General features: G+C 48.1%; 1 protein-coding gene across 22 annotated transcripts in view; it reads right to left on the reverse strand.

Annotated features, from left to right (window-relative positions):
- Nucleotides 1-11922: 11922 nt before the first annotated feature.
- The window catches only part of MBNL3 (muscleblind like splicing regulator 3), a 100683-nt gene continuing 87551 nt past the window's right edge, over nucleotides 11923-25054 (reverse strand). For 18 of the 22 annotated variants that reach the window (XM_083796941.1, XM_083796935.1, XM_083796927.1 and 15 more), the window contains 3 exons: nucleotides 24309-24403; nucleotides 22753-22826; nucleotides 11923-20208 (listed from right to left, as the gene is read on the reverse strand). In XM_083796941.1, coding sequence (XP_083653067.1) covers nucleotides 22770-22826; nucleotides 24309-24403 — 152 coding nt within the window. In that variant the 3' untranslated portion in view covers nucleotides 11923-20208; nucleotides 22753-22769. The remainder of the gene's footprint in view (nucleotides 20209-22752; nucleotides 22827-24308; nucleotides 24404-25054) is intronic. The other 4 variants (XR_014571859.1, XR_014571860.1, XR_014571861.1 and 1 more) reach the window with 1 other exon arrangement.

Consider the following 25054-nt stretch of genomic DNA (forward strand, 5'->3'; position numbering starts at 1 on the left):
CCCTGCGCCAGGGGCCCGCCCCAAGATGGCGGCTGCCGCCCGGCCCGGCCCGCCCCGGAGCCAGTCGCGGCCCCTCACGGGTCCTGCGCCGGCCTCACGCCGCCCCGGGGGCCGTGGGCGATCGTTGCCGGGCTGGGGGGCTCCGTCGTGGAGCTGCATCCCGTCCCTCGGAGAGAAAACCAAGGGGGGGAGGGGGGAGGCAGCGCCGTGCGCTTTTCGGCTTGGGCGCGCGGGTCTGTGCGGTAATAAAATAAAACCTGTGAGGAAATAAACGCCCTCCTCGTTTCTTTACGCTTTATCCGAGTCCTTCCCCGCGGCGCAGCCCGGGGGGGGAGCCGGGCAGGCCGCTGGGTGCCGGGCCGGCAGCCGGCGCCAGGTGTCGGTAGGGGACGTGATTTGAGTCACTCTTGATTACACCTAAGTAATAACTCCTCTCCTTCCTCTGCCGCTGCCTCCGACGTCGTTTTGTCAGGTGGATTGCTGGCATGGGGTAGATGTGCAAGGACGGGAGATACTCATGTGGCTGGTGAATCAGCTCGAAACTGTAAAAAGGTGAACATTAAAACCGTCTGCCTCCTGCCTCAGCTCGATTATAAATCATGACTCGGTGCAAACTACCTGATGCATTCAAGGTGCTCGGGATGAAGAGGAGAAAGGTCCCGTCACCGTCTGAGGAGCTTCTGTCTGATTTTAGCCGTGACACAGCGACGGTGACAAACGTGGGGGGGGGGGGGAGAGAGGGAGAAAGGGGGAAAGGAAGGATGAGGGTTACAATAATAAGATTACACGGTCACTTAGGTTCATTGTGTGCACGTCTGTGTGGTGCTGCTGGTCCTTTATGTGTGGGATGGGTGGAGGAATGACTAAGGAAGAGGGACTGGGGCAAAGAGCACAACGGTGGGGCGAGCCAAAGAAAAAACCCTCGTGTCTTAAGATGATTTGACTTAACCAGCAGTGCCTTGCTTGTGGGCAGCCCAAGGGGGTGGTGTGGGATTGGGAGCTTGGATCTTTCCTCCAGGTCCTTGGTGTATAATCGATATCAGTTTGGAGTTCCTGGAATGTATTTTCCAGCATACAGCACTCGATACTTTCCCCTACATAGCTTACGTCTGAAAAAAAAGGTAGAGCTCAAAGTGCACACGATTGCTCATTATCCTTAAAGCAAGTAATTCCTTCATCAGTTCGCTGGGTTATCTCACCGGGCTGTGTGCTACCACGCACTGGAGCCACGAAAATTGCTGGTGATGTAAAGGCTTTGAAGCTCCAGATGGGAATAGCTGCTGCTCCCGTAAATGGCCAAGCCCTGCGTGAGCCATGCGGCCACCTCCAGCCAGCGATGCCGTTCTGCTGCTCCCTCGCTGGCGCTGTCTCGCCATACCTGTGAGGTGCAGCACTCCCTGGGTCAAAGACCTGATTTAATCTCTGCTGCTGTACTTTCCCCAGCTCCTGCCAAGGAGAAAAACGCAGGGCTCGGCTCCTGGGAGGGCTCGTGCTCCCTCAGCAAAACAAACCTCCCAAATGAGCATCTGGGCAGGATTTGATTCCTGCCCGAGCTGCTCTGTGCTGTTGATGGACTCAGCTGCTCTGTGCCATGCCCGCAGCCAGCAACAATAAAGCAGGCTCTTATTAAATTAACCTGCTAAGACACAGATCCTGCAGGGATGTTCGGGGAATGGACAGATGGCACAAGCAAGGGCCAGAAATAATTGCAATCCCCATCTCACGGACGTGAGAGACAGCTCCTGCACAGTGCCGTGTCCTGCAGCGAGGTGGGTATGGACGGAGGGCAGCATCCTGCCCTGCCCTGAAGCCCAGAGAGCAGCATCCCGGCCTCTGGAAGGAGGGAGAGTGCCTGGAGCATCTTTCCTGGAGGGGATACTGCAGCATCCTCCTCACCAGACAAAGCGTGAACGCTGCCTGGCTGCTGCTGGTTCCTGTTGCAGGCTGTAATTACTGCCCGGCCGGCTGCTGTGACTCACTGCCGCTGCCCAAGCTCTGCACCAGGCTCTGCCAGCAGGCATACAGCAGGCGGCTGAGTGAAGGCAGCAGGGCGGACACCAGGATTTCACCTGTTACCCTCTAGCTGAGCACATAATTTGCATGAATACACACAAAAACAGCTTAAGACCCTGTGTCATTTTTTTTTTCACCTCTTTCAGCATTTTTTTGCTAATCCGCTTGTGCCTTATGGTGTTCGTGCAGTGCAGGGACAGGATCCTCGGGGCCAGAGGGCTGTCAGGGTGTTGGGTTTGATTTCATATAAGGCTTTTTCAAGGTGTTCCCTTTCTACTGATCACATAACCATAAGGACGGCTTTCTATTTCAGCTCCTTTGGAGTACAGTGAGATATGTCTTGGGGGCTGGACGTGTTCACCTGGCCGAGTCTCCTAATCCTGGGCCGTTACAGTCAGTATTACCTGCAGAGATACTTTCTTCTTTGCCAGCTTCTCCTGCCAACATAGAGATGACTCAGAGGCAAATTCTGAGGACTTTTCTCTGAAATTTCATATTTCTGCCATGCAGCTTTCAGCCATTATTTTAGTAGCACCAAAAGGCATGCTGGCAAGTAAAAAAAAGTTATGGATTTTTTTCCAAAGCAATTACTGATTTTGGGGATGCACTGAATTACAGTTGCTACAAGGAGGCGACCATGATTTCTGGGCAGGAGAAGCATCGCTCTCTGTTTCCCAGGCATGGTACCAGACCACAAGCAGTTTAGAAACGCTTGGCCCAGGCACTGGTCATTGCTGACTTGAGGTTGAAGCTGGCTCCTGGGGGCAGCCACGGACACAGCCCCGCTCCTCCTGCTGCTCTGGCCAGGTCTAGGGGAGCCCCAAGGACACCACAGCTGCAGGGCTGTCCCCAGCGATGGGCTTCATTGCTCTTTCTGCTTTTCAACACGTGCTCATCCTCAGCCCTGCACCCAGCCACAGAGATCTGCTGTCTCCTTACAGCCCTTCATGGTCCACGCTGAAATAATCCACACCGCTCGCCTTCCCCATCCCGCACACCGTGCGATGCCCGCATGGCACGCTCTCCCCGGGCACCAGCTTCCTCTGGTTCCTGCAAAGCTGAGGGGACAGGGATGGCCTCAAACTTTACCTTGGCAAATCACCAATGTGTGTGACAGCCTCCCTCTGTACAAATACACAGAAAGGTTTCCAGACAATGCTGTCCTGGGGTGAAGCTGAAAATATGTCTCTTTAAGGCTCAAAAGCCAGAAGGCAGCAGTGAACAAATAAACCAAACATGTTGTTTTAAACCTGAACTGAAAAGAAAGGTGGGGGAAGCTTAATATACCATCAGGATGTATTTAGGATTTGTGGAAATAGAGCAATTTTAAACTGACACCAAAGAGAAGAGTTCTTTTAAAATTCCATGGATTTTCATTTTTTTTTAAATCATATTCCTGCAGCACGTACAATTCAAATGCTACAGAAACGTGCAAACTTGTGCATGAAATGGAATAAAAGACTCAAGCAGCTAACAGTTAATTAGAGTGAAACTCTCTGCTTTATTCCCATTGAAGGGAGAGATAAAACGTAAAATTAAACCCAAATGGGGTTTTGTGAAAACACGTTAATACTATGTTGATCTTAATTGGCAAAAACATTTCTATATTCTTTATAATAATTGCACTTGACAGTTTCCTTGTAGCAAGGTGACAAGCGCTACTCCTAGATGCTGATTCCTCCACGCAGACTCCGTTAACACGTGCTGGGTGCAAGGCTGTGCTCCCGCGCAGCGCACGCTGACCAAGGCTGTTAAGATCTCTGTGCAGCCCCGGGTGGGAGACGTGGCCAGGGCTGGCTCTAGGTCTGAGGAAAGCTGTGCAGAGTGCCCCGTCCCTGCGCACTCTCCTTCACGCCCATCACTTTTTTCCTGTGGCAGCTGAGGGTGCGCACACACGGCAAAGCCGGAGGAGAACTCGCGTGCGTGTCCCCAGGTCACCGCGCTGCATGCAGCTGTCGCTGGAGGGAGGAGGCAGGTACCGGGCTGAGATGCTTCTGGAGAAGATCAACCTGAGGCCGGAGGAAAAGACTTCCCAGACAAGTGTAATGGCAGAGCTGTGAGTAGTGTCCAGACAGCCAGAGATTCTCCCCAGACTGCATTTGTGAAAGCTAACAAAGCTGTCTGCGAAGCGAGAACACAGCAATCTCATTAGGAGACACTTTATCAGCTTTCCTGGCAAGGGAGGACGATGGCGCCGAGCTGCGCCTCCTCCTTGCCAGAACCTGTCAGCTCCCCTGGAAACAGCACCTGGCTGCTTGGAGGCAATCCAGGTGACGGCGAGAAGCTCCGTGGCACCCCCGAAAGCTACGGCCCGGAGAACACGTGGCGTCCGGCACCAGGGGAGCTGGAGCAGCACAACTCAGAGCCCCACTGCTCTGGGAGCCTGGCGCAGGAGCTGAGGACTTGAAGCGCTTGGATGGGGAAACTCCTCGAGGCCTCACTGGAGCATTCAAATTGGACAGGGTTGCAAAAAGCAGCTACTTTCTTGACTTGAAAAACAGAGCCAATATTTGCCAGTCGGGAGCAGGAGCAGCAGGGGCCATCAACAGGCTCAATGGGGCTCTCCGCGCTGCTGAGGACTCACCAGGTTTCTGCAGCAGTTGCCCGCAGTCGTTAGTGTTTTGTTCTGCAGTTTATGAACTTGCTTGAGTTCATTTTGTGGACAAAAGCTAGCAATCCAAACCCCAGCTGTCTCCCTGCCCTCAGCAGTGAGGGGCTGCTGGCTCCTCCAGTTTTGCAGAGCGGCGCTTCGGCGTTTCAAAGAATTTCCTAATTCGCTCAGTCTGGAGAGGATCAAACCGCGGGCTGATGAAAGTGAGCACGGCTCTGGCAGGGCCAGCACTCCCTCCCGGCCTTCAGTGCAGCCAGCTGCCTCACCGGCCCTGCAGATGGACAAAGAGACAGAGCCCTGCACAAAAAAAAAGCTGCAGCCAGGGGCCCACGGGCACCTCAGTATCAGCAGGCACAGGAGCCCAGGTGCCCCAGCAGCAGGGGGAGGATGCTCTCGCCTCTGCCTCGTACCGCAGCGGACCCGGAGGCCGGTGCAAATATTAAACCTCTGTCCCTGTCCCTGCCTGAGCTGAGCCCTGCTCCCAGCCCAGCCCATCCGCAATTCCCTCGTCCCAGTGGTGGAGGACAGGGGACGCATCTGCCAGCCCGGCTCAGTGGCCCAGGAAGTTGGGGGATGCGGATTTGGGATGCTGGGGGGGAGAGTGCTGAGGCTCATCTGTGGTCTCATCCTCATCCATGGGCTGGCAGCTCTCGTTGATCTGGTGCAACTGCCTCCTCCCCAGGACTTTTTTCATCTCCTGATTCTCACTTTTCTATTTTTTTCACCAATAAGTAATCCCATGCCAAATTCTTCCTCATCCTCTTAAAATTCTGCAAGTCTCTTACTTTCTTTTTTTTTCCCCCCACTGTGAAGTGTTTCGAATCCCTCTGCATTTAGACTTCATACCTTGCACCACCACTATGTTCTGATCATTTAAACATGAGCTCTTTGCGTATTATGCCTGCTTGACACAAATTCTTGCACGTTCCCTAGAAAGAAAATTATCCTCCATTATCCAGTGCTTCACAATGAATAGGAATGGACATCGCACCAAGAAGAGCGGCAGCAGCTCAGTTAAGGATTAGAGGTGGATAAAAGGCAATTAGCAGCCTTTTAAGTTCTGTTTCAGTATCTGCTGACGCCTTGTGGCCCGGCTTGTGCAGCCCAGCTGGAGCTGATGGTCTCTGGGGTGGGGTGAAGGGAATTTGTCCCTGCATGCCCCATAGGTTAGTTCCATCCCCCTGGAGTTTGGGGAAGTTTGGGGAGAGAATGGGCTGGGGCTGGTCCAGACACAGGTGCCACGAGCACTGGATCTGCGAGGACCCGTCTCACCTTGGATTTCCTTGCTTGGTGCCGCAGGGCTGGACGGGAAGCACACACTTGTGCCAGGCGCACCCAGGGGACGTTGCACAAACGACAGCCACAATTTGTCTCCTGACGTCTTTGTGAAAACCACAGCCGCATGCATACCCAAAATGGGAGTCTGGAGGATTCTCCCACTCCTGCCAGCACACCCCAGCTGGCCCAGCCACTTGCAGGCCCGGGGACACACACACGGTCCCATCCTCGCCCAGCTGTTCACCAGCAGCAGGCAGAGCTGTGGCGCTTCCAGGCACCTGCGGGAGGGGACACCAGGGCACCGCCGTGTCCCCGTGCTGCCACCCCAGCCCCGGGTCAGCACTGCCAGAAACCTCACAGTGGGACCAGGCAGGAAGGATGCTCCCTCGTTTTGTGTCCCGGCAAAGACACAGGTCAGTAATGCCGCAAACAGGACAACCCCTGCCTGATAGCCCCAGCGCAGAGGCTGGGAGGGGCAGGGGAGGAGGGCAGCAGCGTGGGCTGGAGCATCCCTACTCTCTCTGCTCCTGCCCTGCAGCCCTGTGCCAGGACCAGGCTGGCTGGCGGTGGGCGTCCGTGACTCATTATCCCTGCTCGCATCCTGATGACACATTTATTGCCAGCAGGACCGGCCTCCTGCCAGCCCGGCAGCCTCACGGGAGCGAGGCAGGGAAGAGGGCTGGCTCTGCCAGGGCCAGGCGTGGCTGGTGAGGAGCCCTCCAGCAGCGCCAGCACCCTCCCCTCCTGCAGCACCCGTCATGCCCCAGCCACCGGGCTGGCAGTGCCGGGGCCATGGCAACAAATGCCTTTAAAACGTTCTTTATTAAGTGAGAAATCTGACTCCGCTTCCCGTGCCAAGTCCTAATACAGTGCAGACCTAAATACAGCACTAATGCAAAAGCTTAAAGGATTTCCCATAATTGAGCAAAGCTGGCAGAGGGGTGAGAGCCTGGGAGGGGGAACTGCAGCCCACCTCCCCACCCAGCACGGGCCACGCTCTGCCTGTCCCTGCTGGTCCAAATCCAGCCACAGCCCCACCCTCAGACTAGGAATTAAAAAGACTTCCAAGGCCTCATCCTGCCCAGCCCCAAGCCTCAGGCTCCCACTGTCACCCTGCATCGGGGCAGTGCCTGGTACATCCCAGCTGTCCCTCTGGCTCCCTGAACTGAGGGGTCAGATCTGCTCTAAAACTCTGGCTGGGCTCCCCAACACCTGCTCCGCGCCTGCCCTAGCACAGCATTTCACCCCCAGGGCTCCACAGAGCCCAGCGGTGTCTGCAGGGCAGTGTCCCCACCGGGAGGGACAGCCCAAGGCATGGCCAAGTGGGTGCTGCCTCCTCTCGTTCAGCTCAGCAGGGCTGCAGTGAGGGACACAGAGTAATGCGCCCAGGGCCAGCGAGGACAACTGCTTTATGAGGGGTCACCCCCTGCAATTAGCTGCCCTGCTCTAGGCAGTGCTGGGCTCTTAAATTCCTCGCTCCAGGCTTTCGCATCAGCCAGGCGACCCCGTTCGAACGGTGCAGTCAATTACATACAGCAGCCTCTGTAGCTGCGTGGAGCGGGAGCGCCCTTTGCAGCCGCGATGTGCTAACATGGCGTGGGCAGACCTGTGCCCAGGCTCCTGGGCACGAGCCCCACGTCCCACGTCTGTCATCCCTCGGCCCTTCCAAGTCCCCCAGACTGCCCCACCGAGAGCTGAGGGGAGCCATGCCCCTTTGGCATTTGGCACAGAGGGCAGGGGATTATTTCAGCCCGAGGTCACCAAGTTCAAAGACGTTTCCTAGCAAATTGAGGGAAGAAAGAGTAAAAAAAAAATAAATAAAAAAGACGGGGTGAGGCCTGGGGCTAGCAGGGCAGCGGCACATCCCCTGCCGCAGAGCACACCCCTGAGCCCTGGGAAGGGTCCCACTGCCGCTTCCCCTGCTCTAGCGGGGGACAAACACCGAGCCCAGCGTGGGGCTCGCCGGGGCGCTGGAGTGGCACCGGTCTGGGCCTCTCGTGCCGTAACCTGCCTGGCAGTTCAGCAGCGCCCTTGAGCGCCGGCGGTGCGTCACACATCTCCTCCCGCGTCTCCTCACCACCACGTCCCTCGGGCAGGGTCACGCCGCAGGGACAGAAGGACGGCGGCTGTCGTTCAGGCCTGGGTTTCTGCAGTGGAAGTCAAACGGTATTTTTCTTTGACAGGCATTTTCCAGAAGCCTCGCAGAGTAGCTGTGAGCACTCTTACTACGGCACACACACACGCATGCACCCCAAAACACCCCTCTGCACCTTTTGCCAGGAGCTGCTCACAAGCCAGGGCCCTTCCAGACAGCAGCCACACTGCAGGTGTGGGGGCAGAAATGGGGCTGGCAGCGGGGACACAGGGCACGCCGGAGAGCCCACGCTGTCTGGAGCCGCTGCTTGTGCACAGAAGCTGCAGCAGAAACCACACCACTGAGATCAGCTGAATTATGGTGGCAGAGTGTTAGAGCAGAAGCTGCATCGATTACAAACACAAGCTTTGAGAACGTGATGGCTACAGAGGGGAGGAAGGCAGCAGCAGCTCCTTTGGGATGGTGCAGATAACATTTACAAGCAAATAATTTGCATGCACTGCGGAGGGAAGCAGAAATACCTCTGTGTGACCCAGGTGCAGCTCCAAAGAAATCCACGGTGCAGCATCATACCGCAGCCTCCTGCCTGGCTGTGTTGCTCCTTGCTGTGGCAGCTGCCGCACACATCCCGTCGCCCTGGGCTGGATTTACACCTCCAGATCCAAGGCAAGGACAGCGGGAACAGCGGGGACAGGACAACGCGCTGCTGCTGCTGCACTGACTGGCAGAAACACCCTGAAAAAGGCAAAATGGGGAGGAAAGGGCAAAGGCATTTGCAGCAAAGGTCTTGTAGCCCAGCCAAGCCAAACCTGGAGGAGCGTCCGCTCCCCCAAGCCCATCTGCGTGGCCTTTGGGCTGTGGTTTTCCTCCTCCAGGCAGGTCCCTCTGCCCACAGACCCCGCAGGAACTTTCTGGGCCCTTCACAGGTGTTGCTTTTTGGGGAAATGTACTTGAGGGAGGGACCCACCTTGGCTGAAAAGGGCAAATTGGTGCATTGACAGCAGTCACAGCTATTGTACAAGCAAGAACACACGGGCAGTTCCCTGGGACGCAGCTTGCTCTGAGCCTGCTCCCTCCTCCACGAAGGGTTAACTGGCTGCTTTTGTTGGTGAAAATATTTTAAATCCACAACTCATGGGGGATTAGCCAAACATGTCTTTCTCCATCCTCCTTTTCCTTATAATAAATAGATCAAAGCGATCTATTTATCCAGCACTAAGTCCAGACTGGGTAAAAACTGTCTGGCTTTGGACCACAGAGGCCCATCTTAATATGGAGCAAGCTTTGAAAAATAGATATTTTCCCTGGGTTTCCCACTGAAGTTTCAATAGCCAAAGAGCTAAATGGAGATTTTTATTAAACTTGGCTTTCCTGCACAAACATGCCCCAGCAGAGAGGAAGATAGATGGGCCGGGTGCTGCAATATTTCCAGATGACACTTGCCATAAATACGGCATCATGTATGGTGTGCTCAGGTTCTTTAATCCAACCTCATCTACAAAGCGCTAGTCCTGGCTCAAGACAAGTAATTGCACCTGAGCAGTCAGGAGTGCTTGGCTTGCCGGCAAAGAAACGCTGGCAGCTCTCTTCTTCTGGCCTCATTTTCCCTCATGCCCAACCTCAATCTCAGCACGGTCGCACCCGAGCTGGCAGGGGTGGACGGGCTGCCTTGGGCTCGTGTCAGCTGAGAGGTGGATTCTGCCTCTCCTGAGCAGGCTTCAGCTTTGCAGCAGAGTGTGGCTCCATCCTGCGGGGCTGGGAGCCTGCCTGCAGCCCAGCGCTGCCCGCAGCCACCCACAGCACTGCCAGCCCAGCAAAACCCTTCCTGCTGCTGCTGGTCAACAGATGAGCTCGGTATGAACTCATTTAAGAGCCGTGGCTGCATCACCCTCTCTGATACACAGGGCCATAAAATTAAACCCATCAACGTTTCTCAGCTCCAAAGCTTTGGGTTTCTCCAACTGACCCACAGCACAGCGTTAGCAGCAGGGAAAGTGAAGCAGAGGAAAGCTGGTAATGAAAACCGAGTAACCATTCAGGAACGGTCCCACACCGTTAGTGGAACTCCAAAGCATCCATTGCTTAGAAAAGTTTCAGTTTTCCCTGTTCTTTTTTTGTTTCAGAAAAAAATACAGACATTTAATTACGCCATCAGACTAGGCAGCAGTCATTTATAGAAAAAAAAAATCTAAGTGGCCTTGACACATAAATAGAGTCAATTAACCTGCAAGGAGAAGACAGGGAAACAGGCTGATGAAAAAGAAGCAGTTATATAATTTTGTCCTAGACTTGGTCTGTCTTTTCTCAAAGTCAACAGCGTGTCCTACTAAAAACGATGGGGAACAGCAGTGCATGCCTGGGAGCATTGCTCCTGCTTCTGCTCACCACCAGGCAGCTCTAGTAGACCAGGAGCCTGACATATTTACTTTAAAACTCCTATTTTTCCCTGGTATCAGATTCTTGAACACATTTGGGAACCAAGATCCTTACTATCCATGCGGCTTGCACCAAGATGTGAAATGCAGAACAGTTCACCTGGTCTCCCACCCTGTTTTTCTGGGCTATGAGGCAGGACTCCAGGTCAGATGCCATCCCTGACTGGGCATGCACACACATATACGCTGCCCAGGAGCTGCAAAGAACCTGCCTCGGATCTAGTTAAATCAACCAAGGAACCTGTAGCAAAAATGGCCAACAATGCCCATGCCCATGCCGCAGTGCCCTTCCTCGTGCTGGCATTAAACACCTCCTGTCGCACAGGTCTTGACCCATTTTTCGTCTTGCATCACCTGTGTTGCAGCAGCCTGGGTGCCAAGGCCAAAATACGACTCAAGACTTTTAACAAAAATGAGAGCCTTCCACATCTTCAGGGGCTTCCAGGTGTCCTTTCCAGCTGCTGAGAGCCTTTCCTGCCAAAGCCATGCCGCAGGGCTTGGTGCCTCCAGCCGGACCCAACACGTGAGCGCGAAAGCAGCTGGTAGCAGAGGAGAGCTCGCAGTGAACATCAGGAGCCCCTGCACAGCCCGTCCCCTCCCTTGTGCCATCACAGGCAGCCCTGGCCGTCCCTTGGCCAAGGCAGATGCTGCATTTCGGTGTGGCTGAGGGAGAGGCACCTCCAACGGCTCCGGTGCAGCTCCCTCTGGTCACTGTAGGAGGACGTGGCCCTGATGCTGTCATCAAGCTCACAGCGGGGACCCCAGGCACGTCAGGATCAGCATCACAAGGAAAGATGATTTCTGCTTCGCTTTCAGACCTGAATCCCCTGGGGCTCAGGAAAACGGAGGCTAACGCTTTTAGGGAGTAAGTGGTGACCTCAGGACAGTTTAGGGGCAGAAGTCCCCTTTACAGCAATGCTGCTGGCACACAGGCGGCAACCAAGGAGGGCAGACGCTGCGGAACGATGTTCTTATCTCTACATCTGCTCAGCGCTACAGAAGGAACAAAACCTCTGTGTCTCAGCAAGAAGCAGGTTTCCCGTGAGGAAGATCAGACCAAGCGCCGCTGCAGTCGCCCCAGGTGCAGCGAGAGGCACCCCAGCCCCGCTGACTGCCTGCAGCCGGGGGCGCGGGGCTCGGCCGGGCAGCCCAGGGGAAGAGCCGGGCACTTGGAGGAGAGTTTGGGAATCCAGGACTCTGCCAAAGGGAGATTACTGTTGTATTACTGCACTGGGACGTTCAAAACAGTATCTGACACAAATGCTGAAAGAGAAAAATTAATACACACATCACTGTGCTACAAAAGCTGCAGGCCTTTGAATTATATTCAATTTATTCTTCATGGTTATCTTCAAATGCACAGCTCTGATCTCCTCTCTAATCACATCATAGATAGGGTCAGAAAGGAAGCATGGAAAAATACAAAACAAACATAACACATCGCATGTGTCTCAGAAGGTCTAAGGCACAAGAGAAACCAAAAGGCAGCATCTGGAAAGTTTTACTTTTATTTTTCTAAAATACAAATTTCTTTCTTATGTTAGTAACTTTAATATGATAGGCCTAATGCATCCAATAAAGAGGAGGCACTGGCTACAGAATTCAAAATACTGAAAGTATTTTCTGGAAAGAAATTTATTCTGTTCTTCTACACTTTAGAGATAACATTGAATCAAATTCATTAGTTATTATTTTTACATCAGAACCTTTAAAGATTGGGACTAATAAACTGGAACTTGAAAAGTTCTTAAAGTAAACTCCTATTAATGTGTAGATATGGATCCATAAAAAACATAACCAAGAATTTTATACACTTTATTAAAAGATCAAAAAATAAACAATAACAATATAGAAGTAACATACTAAAATGAGTAGCATTATGCACATTTCTAAAGCACGTACAAGCACTACAGCAATATAACGTGGCAAAAAGAAAAATAAATTCAAAGCGTACACCCTGTTGGTAGCAGTTGAGGGAATGAACTATTGTGTTATGGAACTGAAATACTGCATTAGCCTATGCCTGTCTGAATCTGATGATATTTTAATTTCTTACAATTCCACAGGGCTAACTGTAATTGTTTGTATATATTCTAAACTATACCATTAAATTGATTCCTAATGTTTCCCTTACTTTGTTTTACCAGAAATGCCTATGAAAAGAAGAATGTGCTTCAAATATCTACTTTACACAGTACAGTATAAGTGTTTTTATATATTTAAATTAAAAATTGACAATTTAGAACATTCTCTGTTTGATTTGATTGCCTAAAATACAATTCTCTATTTAAAAAAAAAAGTGATCTGTTGTCAGGTGATATAATAAGGAGCATGGGGAGTTTAGTTTCATTTTCATGATTTAAAATATAAATAAAATTGAAAGAAAGCTAATTGTAAAGAAAAAAATCCCATAATCCAATCTAAGAATGGTCTTATCATCCCCTCATCTGCTAGGATACAAAAGCCATGGCAACAAAATCATTTGGCTTCCACCACTATCAAATAGCATCTGTGTACAGTAATAAAGAACTGGAACCTTGTAATTCGGTGTCAGGTAATTCTCTCTGTTGTGTGTTTGGAAAAAATAACTTCATTTTATTTAATAGTTGTGTTATTTTGCATGTTTAAATATCCCATTTGAGAGGCATATAGAGTTATTTTTGATGATAGAGATGTCAGTAAAGATCACTAGCAAAGATTTTAGCAGTGTTGTCATGATCATCCTCATATCCCAAGGAAGTTTTACCAGCTACGATTCATTTCGCATAGTGCAAAATATTTTTCTCTCAATCTTAGAAGTGAGTAAGAGCTTGATTATAAAATTGATTACAGCAAAGGGAAGCCTTAGTAGCACGGTGGCTAGAATTTGCTGATTATTTCATATTAAAATCTAGGTTATTGTAACGCCCACAAAGAGACATCTGATTTTTTTCCCGCTGTTTTAAAGACACCGGGACCACATGATGCTAAGGTTCCGATTCATCAAACCACCCGTTTAAACGAACCACGTGGTGAAACACAGTCTGGGCAGGGGACATTTGTCAGCGATGTCAAGAGAGCAATCTCTGAGACAGCCGCCGGCAGCGGTGGCTGAAGGGCAGCCACTCGGCAGCGACACAACAGCCCCCAGCCCTGGGATGGGCAGGAAAGGCAGCCAGGGACACCGGGTGCCACCACCCACCGGCACTGTTCTGGGGTGCTCAGAGCTCAGCAGCTTGAGCTGGGACCAGCCTTGTGGCAAAACCAGCAACCTTCCCAAAGCAAATCTGAGGTTTGCATTTTGAAAAGCAAACAAACAAACAAAAAACAAACAAAACCCCACAACTGGTTCCAACCAAAACCTAAGTGGGTCAATACGGGCCCTCCAGCTTTTCCAAAAACCACCCAGTACTGCAGAGAGTTGCCAGTACAACCAACCGAGCAGCAGTGGGAAGGGAATCGAGAGAGCCCAGGGACCCAGGGCTGCTGGCAATTAGGAATCTGCTGCAGGGGAAGGATATTTTACACCATTAATCTTCTGTTTTCTCTGTTACAACTAACATTTCATTAGGGCGAACAAAAGGACAACCAGCTCCGCATATGAGAGCATCTCCTGGCTAGTAAGGGGCTTTGCCTGGGATTCCCGACACTTGGCTGTGGGCTGCTTCGCGCTGCACAGAGGGCAGCCAGACAGCTCCGAAGAACCAGGGGCAGCCTCGGCTGGACAGGGAACGCAGGGCCAGGTCCTCCTGGAAGCGCCAGTCCTCTCTGTTAAAACTGTGACCGACTACGGGGAGAGAAGCAGCAGAGCCACGCACCCCCCAGCCCCCGGGCAGCCCCTTTCTACCCAGAAGACGCTTGAGGAGCACCGTGTGCTGCTGCTCAGCAGGCTGGGTGGGATGGCTGCACTCCCTTCTGATGGCAAGACAACAGGGACTGTTAAGCCCAGCCAGAAGCACCAAGCTGGCCACGCTGCCACGATTAGCGTTCACTTCCCTGCCCAGCATCCAGCTTCCTCATGGCAGGCAGCGCCGTGCAGCACTGCCGTCTGACCAGGACCTTTGGCTCTCTCAGACGAACGCTAAGGCAGGGGGCACAGCAGGAGCAAACTGTCCCAAGACAATGTGAAACAGCTCCTGTCCCTCTGCTGCTCATCGGTCGCTTCAATTTTGTTAGCTTGCCCCAAAAGGTTTAAAAAAAAAAGAAAAAAAAAATCAGCAAAACCAAAACAACCAAAACAAACAACAAACCAGCATGTTGCACCAGTTCAAACTCCCTCTGGGATTTAAAACACTTGCTGCAATGACAGCCACCTATAACAGATAAGCACCTCCAGCTGGAAATAGGATTAGGTGCTAGGAAAAACGTGTGTATGCTGTCACTGACTTATCAGTCCTAATAGGATTCACCGAGAATACAAAGCATCAGAAACATGACCTAGGGTGTGTTTGAAAATGTAGGCTGATTACAAAAATCTTTGCTAGTGACCTTACTAATTAATTAAGCACTGTTTCCCATTTCTCTGTGCTGCAGGTTGGAGCTGACCTGTTATCAGTCTGCTGTATAATAAGCTATGGCAAACTACAAAGCTTTTACAACAGCAAAGCAACATCATGCTTTCAGATAAGTTTTATAGCAAAAAACTCCTCCTTTTCAAAGCCTTAGTAATACCTATCTCTTTTACAAACTTTTCCTGTATTATTACAGACTTTTTATATTCAAAATAAGTTCCAAGGATTTCTTTCGTGGACTATGTACATAAGTGCAAAAAAGGTGTGTCTCACACATTCGTACACTAACTGAATCAGTTTAACTGCAGCATATTTGTATCTTCAACACTGTTACGGGGTCATTCCACAATATTTTTTCTTATGTACAGTTTTTGCTAATATAAATTAGTATTAAAATAGTTACACGTTTAATTATTTAGCCCTGATCGTAACATAATCATGTGAGTGTTCAATTTCAGGAAAACAAAACAAACCAAAATTGCAAGCAGAGCTACAGTACTGAAACCGATTAATTCTGAATTCCCACAATGCAGGCGAACGTGAAATGAAAGAAAGACCAGTCACTATGTCGTAAATACAGGCTGTCGTGTTTTCAAAGTTAAAATACTGTGGAATAACCCTTGCCACACAACAATTTCTACAAGCTATAAAACCTGACTCTAAATCCATGTGTTGTAAACTTCTTGACTGAAAAAGTGACATAAAGACACAAATTCAGCGTTCACATGGGACTTTGGGATTTTAAAAATATTCAATCATATCTTTATCTGACAGTATCGAACTGTACCTTTAACAAGCTCATACTGTTACACATCACTTTTAATTTACATGTGAAAATTTCACAAATAATGTATACAAAGGTAGCCATGTTGTAGTTTTGTTGCCATAGCAACAACAACTTAATATAATTAGTTAACAATGAATCTATCATTGTAGGAGTTACATACAAAGTTAATTTTGTTCTTAAACTGTAAACTATACAAACTAGTTATGGACTGTATTCTATACCTTACCATGCTTCAGTGTTGGTTTAGAATATAACTAAATGGGTTGAATACATGTAGTAAAAATTTTAAACTTTCTCTAACTCTCCTTCAAAATTAAATTCATTAGTTACTAAAGATATCAAAAAAGCAATAATGAAAACCTTAAAAACTAATGGCAAAGAAATGAAAATATATGACATGAATTAATGCGTTGTAGCCTAGTAACAATGTGTTGTAGCTATATTTACATTTGGATTAGGCTATCAACTATTTTTTTTTTTTTAATGTTATTACAGTCTTTAACATACAGTATATACTCTAAGGCCTTCAACAGGCACATGGTAAAATCAGGTCAATATCAAACTAAATCCATTCAACAGGAATGGGAAATTAGATTTTCCTCATAAATTTCACCTTTTTCAATTTTCATGTATGTGAAATGTACAAGGGATTAAAAAAAAAAATGAGGACTCCAGTTTCTCAATCGTTGTGTACTAGCATGTCCTAGAGCTACTCTACTGCGTTAGCAAGGAGCCTGCAAGGTGGAGAAGACATCTCATCAGACACACGCGTCTCCTTATCCGACCCGATGCACCTTACAAGAGACACATACCCATCTCCATCGCTGCCTGTACGGTTTGCACAGCTCCAGCCGCTCGGGCGGGACTTTCGCCGTGGTCCGCAGCCGACCGCACGCTGGGAGAACCCCACCGCAGGAATCCGGAGCTCCGCAGCCGCTGCCGGAGCCGCGGCAGGAGCACGGCGCTTGTGGTTTGCAGAGCGCGCGGCCAGCCCGCCCGCGCCGCTGTTCGTGAACACTCCGAGCGCAGTGCGAAACGACACGTATGGCAGAGAGGAAAGTGCTTCAGAGTGTTCAGGAACGGGGCCGGCGCGGGCTGGCCAGGGAGGTAATGGTTTCTAGAACATCACGATGCAAAAATACAAAGTCAAAAATCATCAGCTAGAAACTTCCAACTAAAAAACACGGCTGATTGTGAAATCATGTTCCAAACTACTAAAAACACTGTATTTAACAAAAATAATCTTAATAGTTTTATGAATCCATTTTATTTTAAATCCCTCTTTTATTGTCTGCTTATGTTACAGTTTAGTAGTAGTACTTATTATTGAAACTACTAACAACCTTTTCGTGAAAATGATCAATCTCAGCTTTCATTTTCCCTCTGCATGACCCGTTTTATCCAAGTTTCAGCATTTCTTGCATATTGTTTGCATAAGGCTGAGAGAAATGGACAAAGAGAAATAACTTTGGATAAATAAAAAATATAGGTTCATGGAAAGTGGGAAGCTTATAAAAATGTCACTAAAATTATATTGATTTAAACAAACTTACATACATCTCTTGTCAAATAAAGGATGATATTCATGCTTTTATGACATTTGTTTAGAGTCACTAACTAGCTTGGTGACTTTGTAATAGTCTATTTAGGAAATTTATAGTCTGTCGACTGTTTTTTTTTTTCTTTCTTGAACAAAGAAAATTAGAGCAAGTCATTGCACAACTAGTTTAAATAGTGCTACCTCAAAATGGCATTTTTGCCGAGATTGTTTTGAATTTGGTGAAGTTTAGTGCTTCAAGCTTTTCTTTCCTTAAACTCATTTACAAATTAACTCTAAATTTGCCAGCAATATAAAAACTGTTGTGGCACCTAATATAACTACCCTGAACATCCCTCATTGGACCTCTTTAATAAAAAATAATCCTTAAACGTTTTTTTTCAGTGCTTTAAATGTGACGTGAAAACAGCTGTATTCTAGGTTTACATTCTATGCACATCTATGCCAGATGTTTAAGTAGATAAATAAAATAGGAGGTTACATCAAAGTGTCAAGATATACAAAAATCCATTTAGCACTGAAAAAGTTCCAACCTCCTTTAACTCATAAAGCCATACAAGCTTGAATGCATCCTTTCTGGCTTAAGAAGATCAGCTCTGTTCTTTGTTGAGGCACTGGCACAGGTTGTGCAAAACCCATTTTGATACACAAATAATTTCAAACAGGAAGTACTCAAATCCACTTTTTCCACTAACAATGTTATGGTTTTGGGAAACAGAAACTCAGTGGTTAAAAGAACAGGTATGTGGTAGCCAATATAAATGAGAGTCACTAATTTCAGGCAACACCATCTTGCTTTTGAATGGTGATGGCTGGGAAACAGCTACAGACACAAGTGACTGTCAAAACACGAGGTTCATGATTGAGGGTTAGGGGTGTGTGGTTTTTTCCCCTCTTTCAGGGTTTGGTTCAAAGCCTGCTGAAATGAATAGAAAGATCCCTTCTGGCTCAAGGCCTTTTTGAGCTGGACTCTTCAAAGGTTCTTGCTATGAATAAATTGCCACAAGCAGCTGGTCGGAGCCTCATCAGGGACAAACCTGTCGTGCTCCACACGCCCCTTTATCACTTGTGGCCCACGTAGGTACGTGTCTATCAATGTATCTGTGCCCGCACTGGAGGAGAGGGGGGCAAGGAAATTCTCTAACCAAGGCCAAGGAACTTGGAAAAAAAAATATAACCTGTTTGTCAGAGTTTGGCACTCTGCAAGACCACTGTGAATTCAGGGAGGCAGGACACTAGGAACTTGTCTCTTGCTTATATTTAATAATGACTGTCTTTCTCCTAGCACTTGATACGTTCATGGAGTTCATGGATTTACAGGAGCAAATCCATCTCTTCCATAATGCCAGTGATACTATGAAGCTATGACAGGGATGAATTTAGCTGCATTGTTGAACTAAAATGCATTCTGTGTAGCCAGATTGTTCAGCAAGGCCGCACAACACCAGGCCGTGCTGCCCAGCATGCTCAACTGGTAGCTGTTTTATTCACGCGCTTGATGAGGAGGTATTGAAAACTAGCCCTTGGTTGTGACAAACGTTGGTCTTGATCAAGTTGAAGGTGCCAAAATACATCCCCTGACCTACAAGAACCCCATTAAAAAGAATGTTAATGTATGGTAGAAAGCTTATGCTTCGATTTTTTCTGGTTTGTTACTGCTGTGTTTGCTTTAAAGGGCCAGAGATCTTGGGAAAAATCACCGAATCATGAACAATGGTGGTTAAAAAATTGGTGCATGCTGACAAAATTTCAAAGAGCCACAGAGGATTTCAGGCGGAAATGTTTCAGCATGCTTAGAGAAGACAAGCCCAGTCTACATGGTATTACCCAGCTTGGGCTATGTCATGATTATGGGCCTGCTCCAGCTACACGTTTTATAGCTAACAGTTGGCATTTGTTTCTCTCCAATGCAAATGCATCTTTGCCCAACTGAAGCCATCTCACTTATCCACGTGTTTTTTTTTTCACTGCACCATGAAAACAGCAAGAAAGATTGTGCGCCGTTTGCAGCTGAGAATGCACTTCAACGGACAACAGAACTGCAGAAATTCCTTGATGCTTACCATAATCTGAGCAAATCTTTCCTATCCCCTTACTGAGATTGGGTTTTTGTGTTTTTCTTTTTTCTTCAGTTTCCAGAATGAGCTCACTGTATTTAAAGAAATACCCTGAACTGGACTAAAATGACAGCTGTCCTTTCATATTGTTTGTACTAAAAATTTGGAGACTCTGCTTGAAGGCAAATTTTCCGTGATAAAAGGAGCATTAACACAAGCGACTCTAGCTGACATTAACTGCAAAATCCAGAAAAGGGCAGAACATTCCTGCGTCGTGTTTTTCAAGCACATAATTCCTGTTTCCCACAATAACATTTTTAGTAAAAAACAAACAAAACCCCATAAAACCTACAGTATATGAAAACTTAAGACATAACAATAATGAAAAAATGGTATTGAGTATACTTGATAATGATGTACACTTTAAAACAAATCAATAGACTATGATGTAAACAAAACAGTAAGATAACACTTTAAAAACAAGACAAACATTTATCCATCGATAGTATACAGTAAACCAACAGTCCGCTGTGCAGATGCACTTATCAGGATGGTAGTCATAAAATGATTAAGTGTGTTAAAGTAATGTGTTATAAAAGTCTATTATAATTTTCTACTTGTATATCTCATATAACAGAGCGCTGTTTGTTAATTGTTTCTATAGTGCTTTTTTTTTCTTTTTTTTTTCTTTTTTTCCTTTTTTTTTTTTGACATTCCCATTGATCAGTTTTTGGTTAACATGTAGGCTGCAACAGGCTTACTGTAGAGGTGGTAGAGAACGATAGAAGGGAAGAGGGAATATATACAGAAAGGCCATGCGCAGCTTCCCACCAAGAAGTCCTGGTGCTCCATAATTTTACGGTTCAGAATTTCAACATGGTCTGCTGCAGGGGAAAGAAAAAAAGAACGAAGAAAGAATGTGAAGCTAGCTATATATTTTCTTCAATAAAGTCATTCTACTAAGATATATCTGCATCCCCACTGCATTGCCCAACGGGTTGCCATTTGTATGTTGCGGAGAGACAATGTTTTATTCCCTTAATTTTCTGATGTAGGATGAAACTACTAATAACACATTTGGCATCCTCTTTAATCTGCACTTGGAGCTTTCCATTTCCAGTGTGCTTCACACATGCTGAAAAAAACAATTTATGAAATAGGGAGGTGAGAAAATAACAGTCTCATTTGTGAGACAAGAAGGCAGGTGGAGAGTGACTAATGAGAGGACCGGAGGAATCCCTGACCACCGTTGGCTCCTGTTTCCTTTGAAGGCAGCCATAGATATTCACATTAAAATCTAATCCTAGGGAGCCAAATATGAATCAGGCTCAGAGACAAAATAGGAACATACAAACCCTGTGCTCAGGTTACCCTCTTCTGGGAGCAAATCTCCTCTCCTCGAATATACTTCTGAAAATCCTCCCTGTAAAGAGCTAGGCTAGCCAGCCTGGCTGCCAGGACCTCGTCAACCATGGAGAAAAAGAACAACATCTGCCAGAGCAGCAAGTATTTCTATAACAAAACTCCCACTCACAGCAGCTTTGGGAATTCACCCCTTGGCACTGAGAAATGTCAGTGAAGATCCTTATCTGGCAAAAAACTTGAGCACACGCACAACTTCACATGCTTGGGTGGCAGCATGAAATGATGGGTGCTTGAGAGATTTGCTGGCCTTTAGTTTACACATGGATATGGTGGGAAACAACACAGAAATGGGATCAAAACACAAGGGCTCCTGACAGTGGGGGAAACAGCCCTTTTCTACCAGTCTATGAAGGGGGTTTACACCCTGCAGCTGTGAGGTGTTGAGAGGCCAAGAGCTTCTGGCAGACTGGTGGGTCATACACATGGTCACAGCTCCCTCATGGAGAACGGGCTTGTCTTCTTACACAGATGCTTTCCATGCCCAGCAGACTGATCCCCAAGAGAACCCATCACATTTGAAATGCTGACCCTACTTCTTTCAGGTAAGTATTTTTCACTGTCCTTAAAAGCGTGGCTGATGCTTTGTTCGGACAGACTGTACTGTGCTCCCTGTTTGCTAAATATATTTCATGGAGTTTCCTTTCCTACTCTGAAATCACTAGCTATTGACAGTGTGAATTTAAGAACACACTCACATGGAAACGAAAATAATTCAGAAAAAATAAGTTTCCTGAAATAATGAAGTCAGAGTTCAAGAACGAGGTTCTTCCAGTGCAAATGATCTCCTTATTGGGTGGAACAGACTGTTTTGCATGTGTTATGGAAATAGTGTAACATGTCAGGTGGCACATCTGTCTGCCGTTTAGGAGAGCAGTACATTGTATAACGCACAACATTTTCAACTGACAGGGATACCTCAGTGTCCACCCCTAGACTAACACGGGTCCACGGCCACAGTTAGCAGGCCATTTATACATAAAACAGCTTACTTAGGTCACCAGAGATAAAGGCCACCACCAACATGAGTAACTTCTGTCATTTGCTAGAGATATAATTAGAGAATTGCTTGCCAAATTAATTTCCAGCTTTTAAGTACTTGCCTGTAAGTGTGACCTGTGGAAGAAATAGGTTGCCTATCTGTGTACACTAAACGGCCTGCATTGGGAAAATCTGGTGATTTCTTGTTGAAGTGGCTGAACTACTCTTTCATGCCTTGGGGTGAAAAATACAGCAGTGAACTAAAAGTCCCAAGGGATCTTTTTCTTATGAACATTAGCTAATGTTTACAAATAAAAGCAATGGAAAAATGACTGCTGCTAAGGCCTTAAAACACTCTAAGTCAAGGAAAAGGACAAACAACTTTGTTATTCCCATTCAGAGAAACCCAGCAGCCTAGGGAAGCCCAGGATCTCCATATAGTGTGAAGGATGCTGCTTGTGGCATTCATCTTAAAGATGTACGAGGACCTCTAAAGCAAACTGTCATGGGCCAGGCCCCTACTGCAGTTAACAGCAGATCTGTGCCCATACCAAGCCACTCCTGCTGATGCACAGCAGCTGCTGATGACCCAGTCCTGCTTACCCCAGGAAAAGGAATATGCCACTAACAGCAAAACAGAAGTTTCCCCTTTTCAGCTGACTCATTACCAGAGCAGTCTTTACCATCAATAGCACAACCCCCTGAGGCACCTGCAGGCAGCTGGGAGCTGTGCAGAGCAAGAGTAACTTGTAAACACGACTGCCAGACTCAGGGGGATGCAAGACAGGCGGCTATGAATACCACGAAACAGGTATTTTAGACACAACAAAACATGGCTTTTGTAAGCCACAAGGCTGGTCCATATCTGTGCTTCAGCTGCTGAATTTTCTGTCGACTTGGCAGAGAGCAAAGCCACCGCGGTCCTGCAGGCTCAGTCCCTCTGCCCAAACCAGCCCCTTTTGGGGGATGCAGTGCCCTTGTACAAAGTACTCCGCTGTAAAGAGAAATACCAAAAAGCAACTTACTGTTCTATCGGGAACTTCTACATCTGTGAAACAAACATGCTGCTACTCAGTTCATCTACTGATAACTGGGATATCTACAGCAAAACAAACAAAGAACACAACACATTAAAACATTGTCTCGAGAAAAGTCTCTTCATTCTGTCTTCAGTTTCAGGTTAGTAAATACATCAGCGTCTTATAAAACATGATCCATTCCCAACTTGCATTTATTTTGCCACACATTAAGTACAACACAGTTGCATCACTACTGATGCCTCATGGAGTGGTGGTTAATTGTACTGGGACTTTAACTCCATGGACTACAAGTAAGACAAAATGCCCTGAAGCTAGCTGGCTGAAACATAAGGAGCATAACTTTGTCCAGACTCATATAGCCACAGAGCAACACTGCACAGAAATCTCTGCTTTCTTCTCATGACCGATACAAGTATGAGTAAGACCTTCTCTACCTGAAAATTAAAACAAAGCACAGAAAAAGAATAGCAATACCTACTGCAAGCAGTAAAAAACTGCTGAGGACTTATGCAGGCAAAACTTCTTCTGAAAGCTTTATGACCTTGCGCTAGCAAAAGACTACAGGACATCCCCCGAGATAACGCTGGCGTTCAGCATGCCTAATAGCATCCTATTGAATAAAGTGATACCCCATTTTTCTTTGCTACAGCTCTAAACCTGAGAGCAGGACAAAGAACTAAAAAAATGCTACAAGTGGTATTGGGGAGTGGTGGGGAAAGCACTTGAAATTTCTCTGGTCTAACTGGAAAAAGTTGTGGCACACCAAATTATCAGGAAGCATCACTAGGACAGATTGTGCATATACAGGTCAGGACTGGTGCGGAAGCAGCCATCACAACTCAGTATCTTCAGAGGAAAGTTTTGGAGAGAATTATGGCTTGGCAGACATGCATGAAGTCCTGTACACTTATGGCAGTGCTACAACGGCACGTACTGCACATCCAGAGTAATTTCTGTAGGGATGGGTGACATGTAACTGATGTAAATAAGCTTCAGACTTCATCGCCTCACTCCCGTTTTTCTTTTTCTGGGAGGGGAGTGGGGGGGATTGTTTTCAGAGTCCAATCTTGCACTGGGGTAGGCCTCCTCGTGTTCCCACTTCCACTTTCCAGCCAGGAGAGGACATGCCAAAATACCACAGGGAAGGATGCTCGGGGTGGTATTTCTGCTTGAGACTGAAAGCAGAAGTGCTGCAGGTCTAGTGCGACAGTATCGTCGGGAGTTTTACGGCCTGTTTTTTTCAGGACCCGGGGAGGGGGGGGCGTTTTGGAGAAGCCGGACGCGCTGCCAGAGAAGCGGCCAGACCTCCGGGAGCCTGCGCACCCCTGTGGATCGCCCATCCCTACGCTCCGGCTGGGCTAGCCGCCGCGGCAGGACCAGCACCGGGTGCCCCCTCACCGATCCCCAGACACACACGCACGCGCGCACACGCACACGCACACACGCACGCTGCCTCTGCACGCCCGAGCCGAGCAGGATCCGGCCCTCGCCCGGTCCTCGAGATCTGAACACGTGAAAGAAAGCCATTGAAAGGGCCAAACCTGATTGGCGGTAGCTGTTGCAGCGAAGGGGACGCTGGTGGCAGGAGTTGTTGCTGCAGACACAGTGGTGGGCGTAGCACCGTGCATCATGGGCACTTTCGGAAGGGAACCATGGAAGCGACATACGGGAGGGTGGAGCGGTTTTTTGTTTTTTGTTTTTTTTTTTTTTTTGGTTTTTTTTTATGTAACCATGGCAACATGTGGTGGATTTGGGGGCGTGGCAGGAATCACAGCAACAAGCCATGTGACATCGTCATGAAGGACACATCGGGGCGCAGCATGCAATCACAGTGCAAAGCAAGACAGCGTTGGGAAAAAAAATAAACAAGAGAGAAGGGGAAAAGCCAATTACAATTATAATTAAGGAAAAAACCAAAACATTCTCAACACTTAGTACATTTATAAGCAGAACAATGATGTATTAGACTCCGAGGGCCAAATTTCCAAAGGGGGGGAGGGCGGGTGTGCTAGCAAAAGCCCACGTCAGCTCGCACCCGTGGGGAGTTAGACACAGCCAGTGCACGTTCCTTTGGGTGGGGACATTTTGGCAAGCGCACCCTCCCACCCGCCTTGGAAAGCTCGTCCCCTTCCCTCCCCTCCCCGTCCCCGCCAGGAACCAGAGGTACATGATGCACTTTGCAGCGAGCCGCTGGCAGGGCCCATTTTGCGGCTGCGATCTCGCCGGGCCAGCAGCCGCGTATCGGCTCTCCAACCGGGTTTTCTCGCCTCTCTCTAGCGGGGACGTT

The sequence above is a fragment of the Anser anser genome (assembly GCF_964211835.1).
Source record: "Anser anser genome assembly, chromosome: 13".
Classification (NCBI taxonomy): domain Eukaryota; kingdom Metazoa; phylum Chordata; class Aves; order Anseriformes; family Anatidae; genus Anser; species Anser anser.